The sequence below is a fragment of the Empidonax traillii genome, unplaced genomic scaffold, assembly GCF_003031625.1.
Source record: "Empidonax traillii isolate 1590-97213 ecotype Southwest subspecies unplaced genomic scaffold, ASM303162v1 scaffold14:size4059594, whole genome shotgun sequence".
NCBI classification, from domain to species: domain Eukaryota; kingdom Metazoa; phylum Chordata; class Aves; order Passeriformes; family Tyrannidae; genus Empidonax; species Empidonax traillii.
This window is the reverse complement of record NW_020955207.1, coordinates 1,120,644-1,137,787: the sequence shown is the minus strand read 5'-3', so window position 1 is coordinate 1,137,787 and position 17,144 is coordinate 1,120,644. Positions and strand designations below refer to the sequence as shown.

The 17,144-nt window shown below is 40.8% G+C and overlaps 1 protein-coding gene across 15 annotated transcripts in view; it reads right to left on the bottom strand.

The window, feature by feature from the left end:
* Window positions 1–14,589: 14,589 nt before the first annotated feature.
* ARPP21 (cAMP regulated phosphoprotein 21) overlaps window positions 14,590–17,144 on the bottom strand; it is a 196,729-nt gene continuing 194,174 nt past the window's right edge. For all 15 annotated transcript variants that reach the window (XM_027891631.1, XM_027891725.1, XM_027891734.1 and 12 more), the window contains 2 exons: window positions 16,180–16,331; window positions 14,590–15,033 (listed from right to left, as the gene is read on the bottom strand). In XM_027891631.1, coding sequence (XP_027747432.1) covers window positions 14,776–15,033; window positions 16,180–16,331 — 410 coding nt within the window. In that variant the 3' untranslated portion in view covers window positions 14,590–14,775. The remainder of the gene's footprint in view (window positions 15,034–16,179; window positions 16,332–17,144) is intronic.

The window sequence follows — 17,144 nt, the reverse complement described above, 5'->3', positions numbered from 1 at the left end:
AGCCTGAGTAATGTTTAACATTAGTGTAGATGGAACAGCTGCACTGGCTTTAAATGGAGCCACATGCTCATCTAGGCCAGATAAGCTCCTCAGCCTGTATTAGTACCACTGCCCAGGATATCTCCTGCGCTCTAGCCATACCTGTCCAAAATGACCAGTCCTGCTGTTCTAAAAATTATCACCAACTGACATGTAATACAGTTACATTTCCCTACAGGGACATCCCTTTCTCTGGCTTTTTGCTATCTTATGGGGAGGGAGAGGAGGACAGAAGAGCCCATAATATATATCATGATGTATTTAAGCTGAAATATAAGCACAAACCTTCAGGAGGAGAGTCTCTTTCCAATTAAAGGTATTTCCATTCTGCTTTCTGCATGCTGTGTCTCAGTTTACCTGTAAAACCATTCAGAACATTCAGAATGTTCTGAATACATTGTCAAATGTATTTCAGAATTTCATTAATTCAGAATTCCTGGGATTTCACAGGAGTCAAGAGACCTGAAATCTGTTCCTATGACTGCCACTGAACCATGGCCTTAGTATGGTCATTTCTCTTTTTATTCTCCTCTTTCATCTTCTTTCTGAGGTTAAAACCCTTCCTGGGAATAATTTCACAAACCAGCTCTGCTGCTGAATGGAGCCTTACCCACAAAGTCTGCAAAGCTGGGAGCAAACGATGGCATTGATTGGTTAAAGGAATATGAGGCTTTTTTCTCATTTTGGAACTGCTAAGTGATAGTGTTGGGAGAAGGACAAGAGCAGAGAGAAAAGGCTCTTGCTCTCTGAGAAAGCTTGTCCTCCCTCTTGACTGACAGAAGCTTATGAAAAGGCAGCTCACATATATGGTCTACATCAAGAAGAAGCCTCCTAACTTGCCTGCTCTGAGCTGTTCTTAAACTGTCCCTCACAGCCAACAGGCCTGGACTACGTGATTTATATATTATTCACTCTTGGAAAAAATATGGAGCCACAGCTAAGCTCAGATAACCACGTTCATGCACCTTGAAAACAGACCAAATACTTTCTGGTGCCTTACAAAATACAGTCAGCATCTGGAGCAGGCTGACAGGCTGTTGAGGTGCATAGCCTCCTCCCCATCCTCTCTGTCCACTGAAGCACTGCTGAAGAGGGAGGAAAATGAACAAGCACAGGGGAAACCTGCTCGAAATTGGACAAACCCAAGATGTACTTCAAAGCCTTCACAACACCAGACAGAAGCAGTACAGTTCAGATGTATTTAACATAATGTTAATATTCAGCCTTGTACCCTAATGAGAAGCAGTGTGACATTATTTATTCATTTTTAAATAATTTATTTCTGTGATGGTGAGACTGAACTATAGCTTTAGCAGGATCTTATTTTTCTTACCAGCTGCAATGAAGTTGCTTTTGCAGGAGCACTCTCCCAGTTGTAATGAGCTGCCTGTCTCCTGCCACTACAATCCAGTGAGAGAAATAAGACCAGCTGAGAAATACTTTGTACTTTGATCTGTCTCAACAAATCAGTTCAAGAGCTCTAAAACAGAAACCCCAGGGAGAGGAAAGGGGAAGAGGAGAAGTTCAAGCAGGGAAGTTTTAAAGCTGTATTTGATTTGTTTCACTAGAGCTGTGGTAGTTAAAAAAAAATCAGATCTGTCCATCTTTTTTAAGATTTGTCAGCTCTCTCAGGCCCTACTATACTTTCAACTTTGGATAACATATATATATATATATATATATATATACACAACTATATATATATACACAACTATATATGTATATACCTATATATATATACCTACGTATATATATACACACTTCTGACACCTTGAGAAGTCAGGTTCTATAATCCTATAATCTACCCAAGTTGGATTTCTCCAGTTGTCAATATATCAACAACCCTGTTATTTCTCCTCTTAGGATAAAAAAAAGAATTTAGTTGGAAATCACGTTTCAAGCAGGCAGGGGTGGAACCACACAGGTTTTACTCCTTTTCTTTGAAGTTAAGGTGCTCTGAATAAGCAAGGCATGAATCCTACCTCTGGGATTCATCCTGCACCTTCCTTTGCAACACTGGGGATGAGGAATTCATTACAGCCTTGAGCATGTCTCCTAGTTTTAACAGCAGTTATGTGGAAGAAGTTTGTGTTTTGAACTCTTGCACTCTTTTTGTTTTCTGGGGTTTTTTTTTTGCTGTCTGCTAACTTTCTTCATGATCTTGGTCAAACCCCTTCACCCAAGTGGTTCCATCTGCTAAGAAATGATGAAGTTAGTCTCCTTATGCAGGGAGTATACAATGAAACATCTGGGGAAAATTATCAAGAGTTTGGTACTATTGGAGAGGGCTTCCAATAGGATCAGCACTTCCCCTGAAAGAGGGTAGAAATTTTAAGGCTTTTAATAAAAGAGAACAGGAAAAAGCATATTTCAGTCAAGAAGCTCCACATTAGCAACATCTGACACTATCATCATTTTCCTGTATATCAATGCCACTACTGCTATTTCTAGATACTGGCATGCACTAGAAGTTGAATTTGTGCACATAGATGGACATACATGTGAAAAACAGTGATACCTTAATGCAAGCTCATGGCTCTGGCTTACATTAGTATTGCCTTGTGTAAAACAGGGAATTGTAAGGACTTTGCAAACGTGATCACTGAGATGGCAGTTTTCCTGTCCATCTATGTTGTGCAATGGACAACTCTACTGCATACATTCAACCAGAATGCTCGTTCAAAGAGACATGCCAACCAAAGTCACATTTAGTATCTTGTGTATTTTAGCCAAAAGCTAGCTCGAGTGTCAACAGCATGTAAGATTACTTATTTTATGGGAAAAATATATTTTCCAGTGCAATGGCTGTTTTTATACCTCTAATACCACATCCTGTTTCTAAGACCATTTTGTAGCTATGACGATGGTTTTAAAGAAAAAAATAATTAAATTGAGTTTAGGGATTATGAATTTAAAATATATAAAATTCAGGGATAAATTCAGAGGTGGTGTCCATGCTTGAAAAAATAACTCTTCCCTTCTCTTCTAGTTGATATTCAATGGTGAACAGCATTTTAAGAAAAATACACAACTGTGAAAGCACTCAGAAGAAGGAGAAAATACAAATGAATGGGAAAAAAAAAGCGCACTCAAGTACACCACTAAATTAGCTAATTATTTACACATGTCCACGTTCCTTTTGGTGTTGCCACTATTTCATGTACACTGACAGCAGAGACATAACAAAACTGGAACACAACACAATTTTAATTAGCTGGGTTTTCAGAAGGACTTAATGTCAGTGTAAAACAACTTCCATACATGTCCTACCTCTTTCTGTAGAATCATGATGGAAATGGCAAGGATTAAAAAAAATGCTGCTACCTTATATAGTAGCATCTAGTGCATTAAACACACGTGTTTACCAGTGCATTTTTACACCCCTAACTTGCAGTCCAGCATTTCTGAGGGGTGTTAAATTAGTGTTCTCTGAACAGTGGACTAAGCTTCTGTTTAAAAGCAAAGAGAGGCATGACTGTGTGCCTGTGCAGGAGACTATCAGGCCTGCCTTGCCACCAACCCATCAGGACACTGCTCCAGTTGGAGGAGAACACGCATCTCTGGGGAGAATGTGCCTACTCTAACTGAGATTGGAAAAATAGCGTTGGCAAAGTTGTTCTGTCCCTTCCCTGGAGTGACTGCCTCTCCTAAAAGCTGAGCATGTGCAATATTTATACTGGTCATATCTGTTCACTTCAGCGCCGGACTTTGCCCAGCAGTTTGGAGTGCTGGCTGGGAGGAGGCAATACCAGTGCCTGCTGAAGCCCAGCTCCAGATTCCAGTGCCACTGACACAGGGTGTTCTTAATGCCACTTTGGCTGCCATAAGTAAGCAAGAAACAAGTGCAGGATTAAGCGTCACAGCAGATTACTGAGCAGGATGCCTGTTTTATCATGACTCTGATCTTCACAGATGCCAGGAGGACTTGGTCCACACAAGTGACCAGAAGGTCGCATAGCTGCATGTCTGGGGCCATTGGCATTAGGCACTATTTGAAGGCTAAATGTGGATGGGGACCAAAGCTGACTGACAGGAATGTGCATCTGTTGAGGCAGTTGTGCTGGCAGATGATATTTGTTGCTATCTGAAAGCCATTGACAATGTGGGTCTCTGCTGTCAGGGTCTTAACTCCTGCATAGGCTGGTGCCCAAATCCTCTCACAAGCTGACAGCCACCATTACGCTGTGACACAGTCCAGCTGAGAAGCCAGACACAGATAAATGACTGTTTTGAAGAAATACAGTGGTTAATAGGCTGAGAAATAGAATGGGTGTGACCCTTGGTTTTATGGGACTCAGAGACTCAGCGCACTGAATTGAAAGCCTTTGCTCCGTTATTTGTCAGCAGCAAAGATCACATGCCAGCACTTCCCCTTGGTCTTCCCTTAGCTCAAGATGTCACTAATTCTGAAGAAATAAGTCATTCTATGAGAGAGCATCACAGACCCTCAGGTCTTTTCTCCAACTACTACCCATGACACACACTGCACTGATTCATTTAAAAAGGCTACGTTACACTTGGTGGCAGAAGAGTGTACTCTAATGATAGCTGGCGCAGGGCACTGACAATCCAGTAGTTGTCACTGCCGTACCTGGAATGATTTTTGTGCCCTGGGTATCATTTTTCCCACATCTCACTGTATAGAAGTTGGATGTCAAGCTACACTAATTATATTGGCTCCCCTAGTGTCAATAGAGAGAGGAATGGGGACTTGCACAGAGTGATTCATGCCACCCTGGAATATTGCATCCTCACAAAGCTCTGTAAAGGATATGTCTCTATCATAAAAAACTAAGGATAAAGCTCTTCCTCTAAATGAAAGCAGCAGCAGCAAAAGACAGTATTCTTTGTTGCTAGAACAGGTTGGGAATCTCAAATGGTGACTTTTCTGCCTATGTTTCTCTTGTGAGCTCAAAAGATTGGTCCTCTCCCAGAGAACCAGTCCTATAGTGTGGTTATTAGCATCTGTTTCATCTCTCTTCTGGATCTCAAAGTTGCCAGAGCATTAGGCTTCCTTTTTCTACTGATCTTATATGTATTGCTGGTACTAGAAAGCCCTCTCTGGCACCCTGTGTAGGGCTACAGCTGGTTTTTTCATCTTCTGCTATACAAAGACCACTGCCACACTTTCCATAATATGCACAGAGAACAGGCAGCCAGGTTTGACTTCGTTTGCAAACCACGCTGGCATCACACTGATCTCTCACACTGGTGCTGGTGTGTTTCCAGAAGCCAGAACAAGTGCAGGCTCCTCATTTTAGCCAGCAGCTTCAGAGACCTCGCCACGCCAAGCTCCAGAGGCTCAGCACACATTCCTGAAGCACACAGCATCATTTAAACTGCTCAGAACCTCCTCATGTGCTCCCAAAAACTAGCTACCATCACACCTCTCTCACTGAATCTGCAAGCCATTTGTTTCCTGTGTAAGAGGTTTCAGAGACTCTTCACACCTGGCTCCCAACACTATGAGCTTATTTACCTGGAACAAACTGGACAGCACAAAGAGGAGAGGAAAAAAGGGAGAAGAAACACAGTAAAAATTCTGTTACAGACACTGGTACCTGTCTCACAGCATCCACAGAGCTCATCACACAAAACTAAGCAAAAAGACCCTGCCACTGCAGCTTGCTCTCAGGTATTTCTGCTGCTTTTGAATGGAGAAGAAATTGTCAGGTTTCAGAAAAAAAAAGGACTTCTGTATTTGCACAAAAATGTTTTAAAAGAGCTGCTGATACCTTTGTAGTTAAACGTCACCCCCTGTTTTTTCAATAGATTAGAAGAGGGTTATTCCAGGAGGGTCCTATGTTGGATGAGTGGCTTGAAAAAATTGCAGCTTCCTTTTACACATAATGTTAGTTACTCTGACTAACAGACATTTTGTGCTAAAGAGATCTGTTCAGAAAACTAGCCATCCCACCCTCCAAAAAAATTTGATCAAAAGCCCAATTATTTCTTAAGGAAAGAGGGGCAGTACCTCTAGCCCTGCCTCATAAATATCTGCTGTAGTGCAAGACAGCTTCCCAAAAAATGCAGCCCCAGTCCAAGGGTGCATAGAAGCACATGAATAAATAATAGAACAATGCTCAGATCAAAATTTTTTTCTGTGCTTTATGAATGCTTCATGTCCAGAGCTCATTCCGCTGCTGTGTGACAGGTCTGATGTCTGCAACATCTTTATTCACATATCAGCAGTAACTCCTTCCACCACATGCCATCCACATATAGTCTTCAAGTCCCAACGGACTGGCAAGATATAATCTGTTCAAGAAATACTTAAAAAGAGTCCTTGTTATCCCCCTCTCCACCTCCGGAACAGCAGGAAGGATCCAGATTTATCCATGCATCCAGATTTACCCAAGTGTCTTCCATATCATTTTGACCCCTTTGTAGTTTCTGAAACACACCCTGGTAATTTCAGCCTAGTAGAAGATGACAACAAGCCCGATGACACGTGGTTTTCTGATATCCATGCCAATAAAAGAAGCATCAAGCTGTGTGTAGCCCATAGTCATGGGAATATGTTGCCCAACAGGCTCATGCACCCAGTAGGAAGCAGAACTGTGGATGCCTGAAGCAGTTCTGAATTACAGCACACTGTCTGTCTCAGTGTTTCATCTGTACAGATGAAACAAAATGAAAGAGTGACCTTTAATGCACACAGGAGCTCGGTTCAAGTGCCACACGTGAGCTCCATGCAAATGCATTCCTGCTTGCTTCACATGAAAGAAACCTGGCTCAACCTTAAGTGTGGCCAAGACTCGACCCTCATTGAAAATTTGGCTCACGAAGATTCTGCATGCTGGCCAGCCTCCATTTTACTTTCCTTTTACTTTCTGTTAATGAGATTAACTGAGAATGTATGTGTGAATTGGTCTAAACTGTTATTTATAAGAAGCTTACAAATATGCAGCACTTCGCTTTAAGGTCTGACCTCCTGGCATTTACAATGGGTGTCACACTTTGAGAGTTGAAAGTAATCTCTTTTGTGGTTTTTTGGTTTGGGTTTTTTTTTTTTTTTCCCCCCCACTTTGGAAATATTCTCTAATGTATGGTGTGTGCCTTGGCGGGCACTCACCCCCAGGCTACCCAGCACTGTTTTGCTTTATTATCGCTTGCTTAATAAATCTAGGAGCCCCTGGTGGTCTAGGGGGTAAAGGCGCTGCACTGTCACTGCAGAGACCCGGGTTCGATTCCCGGTCGGGGCCACTCCCCGGGCAGATGGAGCTCGTTAGCCCTGTAAGGCAATCCATCTACGTCCTGAGGACCTCGCTGCCACCGTCCAAGCGTGCTTGGCCCCGGCAGATGAACCTCAGGATTAAAGGGTGGGCTCAGTTCTGCGCACACTGTGTCTCACCTAAAAAATCCAATGCGCAGGCTGGAAGGTGGAAAGACCTTCCCCGGTTCTTCGTTCGCGAAGACTGGCCATTACTTACTTTATTACTTACTAATAAATTTATCAATGTTTAATTGGAATTGAGTTGTCTAAATTCTCATATTAACTTATCACAATGTGTTCTAGAAGTTTTTATCTCAAAGGCAGAATTTGTCCAGATTTACCCACTAAGTTTTGATCTCAATGTCAATTTGTTCCCTCCTTGGCAGAATAAGATAATTTGCTGTGCAAATAACTGCATCTTATTCCACGTCTAAATCATGGCCTCAATGAATCAGCAACACTTAGTTTGGAATACAGGAGCACAGTTATGAGAATTTTTTTAAAATCTTTGTTTCAACTGAAAGGCTTTAGAAAAATCCAAACAATCCATTTTCGTAATCACAAAAATTTTTACTCACATGCACAGAATGCTTTTTCCCCTACAAGCTCCACCTGGCATAGGATTTGATCTTGGTGAGACCAAAATTAATGGGAACTAAGTAGAAAATTTACAATCTTGTCTATTGTCTACTATCAATTCAGACGTTCTTCCTATCACGCTCAGAAGCCAATGCCCCCAAAAAAAAAAAAAAAAATGGAAGGAGTTCATGTGCATATGTTTTCCATGCAGGTAAAAGCAGTGTTTCCTGATGGTGGAGATGACTTTTCACAGATTTGCAAGCAAAACTTGGCTATGGCAAGTGCCTTGATTCACACCCTTATGATTTATCCTTAGGGTTAAAAAAACCCACGTAGCCTTGGGATCTGTGAAGCCTGCTTTTTATCTCAAGACACACAGCACTCTTTGAGGGGGCCTTTTTAAAACATTTCTTTAGGGATATATTTAGTAGAGTTCAATGGATATAATTTCTCTACTGGGGAGCGTATATCTTTGCTATACACTACCTTCATCTTACATTTCCTTTTTACAAATGCCTTTTGTGAAAGTGTACCCACAGCATAAAAGGCAAAATTTTTTGACCTATTTTTCCAAACCTATTCCTTAAAAACACAAGGATGAACTGAGATATAGTGCTCCATTAAGTGTACATTTGCAGCTCATCTCTTCAAATGAAAACCAGGGAAGAATTCAATACTGCTTTTCAACATCCCATCCATAAGTTTAGACAGAACACCTGTTATTCTTCACCTTGATAGCTAATCTCAGGTCCTCTCTTGCAGTTTTTTTCCTGCAATTCCTACATCAATTAACCCCTCTTAAGTCGATGAAAAAATACTGTAAAACCCACTCCTAGTAGCAATTACACCTGAGGCTTGGCAAAGACAGGACTTTAGACATGAAATGAGAGATTATATACCAAAAGCCACCTGAAAAAAAAAATCAATTATTATCAAGTGAAGCAAACCACTCTTAGCACAAAAGCATTGCTTGTGCCTAATTAACCTTTACAACAATAATGAACAATTATATGCTACAAAGAAGAAACGAAAGATGATGAAAAGATCATGAAGCGTTTCCCACTGGAAGGTTTATTTCATTATCAGTGTGGTATTACATTCTACTTCTAATAGCAGAACAAGCAGCTGTGTAAGGTCAGTCATAGTTACTCACGCAGTCAGGGGCATCTGACATTAAACAAACAGGAGAAAATGAACCCAAGGTTAGCCTCACCTTCTCCTTCTCAACCTTAGAGTTTTTGTTTTGTTACAGGATAGACTGCGTCAGGTGACACAAATTTTTATAATTATTTATAATTCTTATTAGATTATTAAGTATTGGTTAACAAATACTGCTTTATGGAACTGCATATTTGATCAGGTCAGATGTTCATTCCCAGTCCAATACTTATCTGTAATAGTTTCTGGGGAAAGGCTTTCTAGATGGGGCAATGATATGGTGACATTTCTTCAGGCTTTTTCTGCCTCTGTGGACTTAACACTGTCTAGCTGTATTTAGCAGCTTTCAGTACAAAATTCTTCTCTAACCATGTGCACTTATTTCAGAAATGGCACCTACATCCTGCAGCAAAGAATGCCACAGGTTGCCTATAAACTCAATGCAGGGGAAAGAGCTGTTCTTATGTTTCCTTTGTTTGGAGACTGCTGGTTTAATAGGCAAAATTTCTCTTATGTCCCCTTGTCCTTTTATATCAGGAGAGATAATGAGGAGTCATCCCCTTCCACAGTTGGTGGGATATTGTAAAAGGAGCCAGAAGAGTGGGGTTTGATGCCCACCTCTGATGTGCACTGGAAAGTTGTATTTTCAGCAGTGTGTAAGCCAAGGTCTGCAAAACAAAGCAGTACAGCAATAGTTCATGCCAACCACTGAATGCAGGGCCAACCATCCTCAGAAACACCTTGCGGCATTAAATATTTAACCATCAGTCCACTGTCTCAAAGGCTTATTATAACCACTCTTCTGAAGAATTAAAGGAATCAGCAAGGAAGACAGTCGATTCTTAAAGCAAACCAGGGGCAGAAATTCAATAAGAAATGGCCATCTTTTGCCCTATTTTGGGACGTGGGCATCCCCCAAACTGCTGCATCACCCGCACTGTGGTAGGCACAGGCAATGTGCATGCAGCGAGTCTTCTCCTCCAAAACGCTCAAGGCATTCCTGTATTTTGCTACACATATATGAATCATAGAACCATTAAGGCTGGAAAAGACCTCTAATACTGAGTCCAACCGTTAATCCAGTGGCACGGTGTTCATCACTAAACCATGTCTCCAAGTGCCAGATCCATACATCTTTTGAACACTTTAAGCATGGTGACTTCCCACTTCCATGGGCAGCCTATTCTAATGCCTTACCACCCTTTCAGCAAAGGAATTTTTCCTGATGTCCAATCTAAACCCTCCCTGGTGCATCGAGGCCATTTCCTCTTGTCCTATAATTGTTACCTTGAAAAAGATACCAACTCCCACCTTGGTACAACCTTCTTGAGGCTCGTAGGATTGTGGTTGAAACACCAGTTGAGATTTTCTCAATGTTTGCCCTAAGCTGGCCACTACCCAAAACTAGATGGTAATGCTCTACACCAGTAATGTGATTTTAGATAACATGAGCTAAGCAGGTGTGGAAGCTGTGAGCATTTCTGAAGCATAGTCCCTGGGCTAAGCATGAGTGGTATAATTCTGAAGACTGAGGGAATGAGTCTCCCTCTCCCTTACCCATCAAGAGGAGCTCTGAGAGACAACACTCCAAAACTCCAAGCCCTGACTGGGCATCACCCTCCACTGAGCGTTAAGGGAGGGAAACTGGTTTCTCCATAATTAGCCCAAAAGGGGCAACACAGGCCACAGCTTAACAAACAGAGGGGATGAAAAGACACTGACCTGTGCACATTTTAGGAACACAAGTGAAACAATCTTACTGAATCACTCAGTGGTCGTGTCAGGGAGGGTCCCCACACTACGGCTCAGAGGACGGAGAAAAAGATGCTCTGGGCATTCTACAGGCCCCCTGCTCATTTCCATTCTTTGCTGCTGGGATAATTTATGCAGTCTTCCTTCAGTATAGGAAGTTTTTCACACAGAGTTAAGCATAAACTTAAGAGAATAGTTTTAGGATAAAATCACTGACTTTTTGGGCAGCACAAAGGGCAAAGCAATAGCAAATGGCATCTGGCTTCTGTTAGGATGCACAGCCTCTGCAAATGACAGCCCAAATGAATTAGACCCATCCAAGATGCTGATCAGTGTCATCTAATGCAGTCAGCTTAATTCAGGATATGCTTCTTTGGTTTCTCAGTGTAATATAAATTAAAAAAAGAAAAAGTAGCAAATTAAATATGTATAGGGCCTTGGGAGAACTTTCCATCAGCTATAGAATATAAAAAGAAGGAGAAGCAATATACAATTAACCAGGAAAGGATGCAGTAGGCAAAGGGAAAATGCAACAGAAAGTCCCTAGCACCACAGCAGGGGTGCCACAGAGTAGATGCCTGAGTCTGCCAAATTCCAAGGGAAGACTAGAGAAAAACAAGCCCACAGTGACAGAATATCCCCGTAGGAGAAGTGTATCCTGTAAATAATTTCACTGGAGCTGGACTCTGAGCTCATGGTGACTAGCTGATAAGTTGCTTGAACTACATTTGGCCAGGTGAATCTAACAGCACCCCTCTTATGGAGATTACCCATAAATATTTCAAAAGACTAAGAAAAAAAATTGAGCTTCACCTACCGATTTTTGTTGCATGTATTTGCAAGTCACTTCTTTTTTCCTCTTCTTCCCCTTCTGACAATGCTGAAACATCTCTGGCTTAATGGCAGAAGGGTGCTAAGCAATCCAGCTCAAAATAATTTTATTAATGAACAAAAAGTTTTGGAGAAAGACTTAAAAGTATGTTATGACTAAAACGTAAAATTAGAGGATTTTTGTGCTTCACTTGATATGGAAAAAAAATTACTTGTCTTCAAATGCAAATGCTTCCAGCATAAAACAAATATATCACCATGTGCGATGTCTCCCCCATGTATAAGATACTTTCATAATTAGGGCATTCTCCATAGCTGAGGGAGAACAGATTCAGTTTCCTCATATGCCTAAGGAGATTCAAACTCTCTGGAGAGTGAGACAGTCAGAGGATGTAAGTCATTGGTGGGTGGCTGTGACCTCCTCCCGCAACTGCTCAATTTTACATGAAAAGCTAAAGTCTCATTTTAGCAGGAATGTACAATAATGTTCAGGTAGGTGCTGCTGTCACAAGGCTGTGAGAAATCAGACAGCAGGATCCCTGCTCCCACAGCTAAGTACATGTTTTAAAGCAGCTGGTCATTGTACCAGCAGAGACAGGTAATCTGTGAGAAAGCATGGCTATGGTCAGGCATAGGATATGCTGTTTGCTAAGGGACGTGACCAAAAGTGGAATAAAGACACGAGGAAAGTCTTTCTTTACAGAAGCAGGACTCCTAGGCTTTCCTTTTTGACTCTCTTCCCCATCTCTACTGAAAGCATCTACAGCCCAGCTTGCCATCGATCTATGATGCTGAGAGGGGATTTTTTTAAGCAGGTAATTCAATCATTGTTCCCTGACAAATGGAAAGATTAATAAGGTAACAGTAGTGCTTCAGAGAAGAGAAGAAATAGGACTTAAATATAGTGACAACCAAAGCATCTCTTCACTCCAGACACTGGGTGCACAGAGATTCCTCCTCCCTCCCCTCTCGTTCAGCCTGGGCACATACAAATCTGTCCTGCACAAGGTCACCTGCAGGTAGGTCCTTGCTGCTGGACTGTGGAGTCTTGACAGAGAAGGACACCCATTCATTCCACTGTCAGTCATTCTGCAGCAGCAAATCCAATTACGTGTAATTATAGTAATGCTAGGACAGAAACCTCTGTAGTATATAAAACACCAAAAGGAAATAAGCTATACAATGCAGGGCATCTGAAATGAGAGCTCAGGGTCACAGGCAAAATTCAAATGCAGTATCTTGATTTAAAAAAAGGAAAAGAAAAAAAAAATCAATCAGCAGGCTCTCCCAAGGCATTTCACCTCTAATTGAAGAGTGAATTGTGTTTACTTAACTGCTCATGCTCTTGACTGTCTCTCAGCAAATGAATCATGATTACACTACATAAAATTCAGTGTTTGGCTTTCTTATGATCCCACAGGACTGGATTCCACACTTTAAGACACACACGTAAAAAAAGACTGAAGTCTGAAAGATATCTGTTCATTGTACAGAAAAGAAAAATGTTTGTTTTAAATATGGGAAGTAGCCGCTCCAGTTCTTGTTTCCACAGCTGAAGTAGAAAGTAAAGGTCAGCTATCTTAAGTGTAAAATAAAAGCTCTTTCACATTCAGATTAACAATGGCCCAGGGCATTGTAGTCTGCTGTAATCTTGGGTGGACCTAAAATTCTATTAGGATGCATACAGATTTTACACACAAAAGATCTCGGGTTTTTTCATAATGTGTATGCCTTATTCTAAGTGCTCAACTACTACCTATTGTAAAAGTGTTAAAATTTATCAAAAATGCAGTTTAAGTGAACAACAACACTGGCTTTTGTCTGATAAACACATTTGTGTCTCAGATGTTGTCATCATTGAATCAAAATGAAGAACTCAATGCAGCATTTATGAATCAAAACCAATTAATCAGAACAAGCAGAGAATTTGAGCGAAGATGGACACAATAATGAGAAACACCACTGGAATTAAAAAGAGTTCTAAAAATTTCTGGCAAACCACTGTGTTTTAAAAGCCAAACCCCCAAATGTATTGTTAGTCCCCACTTAGTTGAACACAGTGGACCAGATTCTTGGGCCATTTTCTTGTGTCAAAATGGTTTACACCTGGATTACCGATGACTGGACAGAGTATCTATGTAGCAGAATTGCTGGGTACTGTGGTTGCTACATCAGTAGCAACTGATCTTCCATCCAGTGGATGGGATATCATGGGACAACTATATCTTTTAATATGCAACTGTTGTATGGTCTCTTGGAGAGGTACGACTTAGTAGAGGCTTTTAACAGTGGCAAATTGTGTTTGTGACCTTACTGGTTTTCCTAGGGATTGGTAAAGTGCAAACTTAGTTTAAGATGAACCGGTACATTGTTCACTGACTACTTCCCGTGTGGCTACACTGCAGTTTCTCAGTGGCCTTCGCTGTTATGGTATACATGCTGAGGTGTGTTGTTTTCTTACCAAACTCCTGTAAGCCCGTTAAGAACCATTCCCCCATCAGCTTCACCTGAAACAAGACAATGTAGAATCAAATGGAAGTTCACTCAGAAACAGAGGAGACCAAGCAGGTGGTAGAAACATGACCTTCCTCCATGAGGTCAAATAGCTTTATTGTGATTAAGCACTACAATACAGTATATATCCATAAAAAACTCTATAGTGTATATAAATTATTCCTTATTTCCATTCAGTAATTCTCTTTTTGTTTTCTTTTTTTTTTTTTTTTTTTTTTTTTTTTTTTTTTTTTTTTTTTTTTTTTTTTTTTTTTTTTTTTTTTTTTTTCATTTCCATTACAGCTTTGGTACAATGTGATTTTTATTATATTTTTAAATACTTTTAGCTTCACAAACTCAACACAAAGTACAAAACTAATCCGAATCAGGGATATTACAATCTACACAGTGGTGTTCAGTGGTAGGAAAAAATCTTACCTCAATGAATTCATGTCACTAGCTAAGCTATAAAGGCATACCTAGCAGACATGACAAAAATATGCACCATTAACCAGCAAACATTTTTTTTCAAAATTTATTTTACTTTTAGTTTTTTACAGATTTTTCCAGCAGCAAATCACTTGAGCATAGTCAGTACTTATGCCCTCAAACTGTTTATCCTGTTGTGTTCCTCTTCATTTGAAGGCCATGATTTATTTGTCAAATAATGCACCGCTATCCTCATATATCCACTCTAAGCCACAGTGTCAGTACTTGACCTGCCACCCTGCATTGTTGATGCTCGCACAGTTTGTCCTGCAGCTGGCAGAAATAACTGGAACGTTATTGGAGGGGCAGTGTGGGGCAATCAACCGTAGGTTGTTCTGTGGGGCAGGAGGTATGACATTACAGTAGACAGGCATTCCAGTGGCTGTAAGTGTTCCTTGACCTGACTGATTAGGTAGCATGATTGGTTGTTGATATGATTGTTGTGGCAATCCTTGAGAACCCTGGGTCATTGGCACCTAGGTAGGAATACAGAAAGATGTAGGAAAAACAGAAGATAGCAATTACTAAGCAAATTAAAGTAGGTTCCCAGTATCCCTATGTTCCTTCTAGCTGAATTTGAGTATACTACATGTTCTGCCAAAATGTGTCATTTTGTGCTGCTCAGAACTGTTCTCATCTTCAGGATTTTTTTTTTTAAAGAAGGGTTAAAGAGAATTCCCTCTCCTCCTAGGTCAAGGATGTGTCTCTGTTATGACCTAGCAGATTATAAATTTCTGGGATCAATGCAAATGAAAGACTTGACCCTGCTATATCTAGGCCATCTAAAAGGTCTAAACCTCTAACTTGATCATTAACCTTTAAAACACATTTTCAGCACAGTCATTCTGAAGAAGTGAGGGGAATATTTTACCCACAGGCATTCCCCCATTTCCATCTGGGTTGCTGTAGTGTTTTTAGAGAAGCCAAGGGAAAAGCTGAATGGCTGCTCAATCAGTGCAATCTATTAAAATGAGTTAGATGTCATTTAGTTTCTAAACTTTCCAGAGGGACCAGGAGGAAATGTAAGCACAGGACACCTCTCACATGCTCTTGGCATACCTCAAAGAAACTAGGTATAAGGGGTGGGGAAATAAGTCTGGGAACTTACAGACCTTGTAAAAATCAAGACACTGCCTTCCCTCTCCCCAGAACCCAATAAACAATAATCCATCTGTCTACAGCTTGTTATAGAAGACATGGTGAGATCCTTGGCAGGAGTCTCCACAGATGAGTAATTTTTAACTCGATCAGGCAAAGCCCTCAACTTCATTACAGGAAACAGTACTGCACTGGCAAAAAAAAAAAAAAGAAGAAATAAACAATGTTCTTATTTTTTTTTAATTAATTTTCTTCACAGGAAGAAGTCTAATTCCTTCATTCTTTGTGACATTTTACGCTCACTGTAGGCTGTAATAAATAGTTCATTTGAGGTATTCCCAATTCAGAATTAAAATCAGGAACACTATGTTAACAGGAAGCAAAGAAACCAATTTGATTTCGGACATATTTATCAGGAGGCCTCCTGCCACACACTGTCCAAATGAAGCACTGAGTGACACAAAAACTTAATTCAATTAAGCACTCTCCAAAAAAATAAGTATTTCCTTAGGGTTCCTAAGTACCTGATAAGACGACATGGCTGGATACTGCACCATCATGCCTTGCACCTGATTTCCCTGTTGATTATTCATTAGGTTCTGGCTTTGGGGCGGCTGCTGCATTCCCATGAGACCCTGGAACCCCTGCTGCTGGTTTGGCAGGACAGACTGGTAACCTGGAACAAGAAAGACGTCTTCAAATACCCTGTTGCTTGTAAGGGCAAAATTACAACTGTTCTAAGGAACAGCAAATGATCTCATAATTTCACCCCACATTAGTCAAAAATCAGTCAAAGCTCATTTCTAGAGAAGCATTACTGGAAAGGAAAATTGAAGTGCAATAATTAAATGCTGTGAGCTGACAGCTCAGGTAGGTTAACATGAACAGGCACCACACCTTTGTTATGCTCTTTTACCCTGTGACAGAGACCTCCTTGAGGGATGTCTGACTGCACTTCAGGACTGTAAATCCTTTAAGAGACACAGGGCACTACTGTCTTCTGGCTACTTTCTCAGTGGCAAAACTCATATCAACTTCAAGGACACCAGTACTCAGCCTTCATAGTCTAATCTGACAGTTTCTTTCAGGTCACATTTCTTATCTTACCCTCACATCTTTCTTGTAATGCAGCTTCCTAGCATGATGCAAACAGAGAAGGCTACAAGAAGAACATCTGTAATCAAGAAGAACATCTGTATACACTGGCTCCTATTTGCAAGAGGGGTTTTTTTTGTGTAATTAGAGCATATTAAGGGTCATATTCCATCCATCTCCTAGTTTCAGATTTGTCAAAGGAGGAAAATCATATATTAGAGAGTGTCCTCACCATTTTTCAGTAGGAACGCTGCTGACACAAAAGAGCCTGCACAGGTATGAGAAGCTGATGCTTCTGTTTTAACCTATGACTAACTCTGTGTTCAAGTCACCACAATATTGCAGGTTTTCTCCTGGGACAACTCTTCTAGGACTGAGAAATGGGCAGAGACTG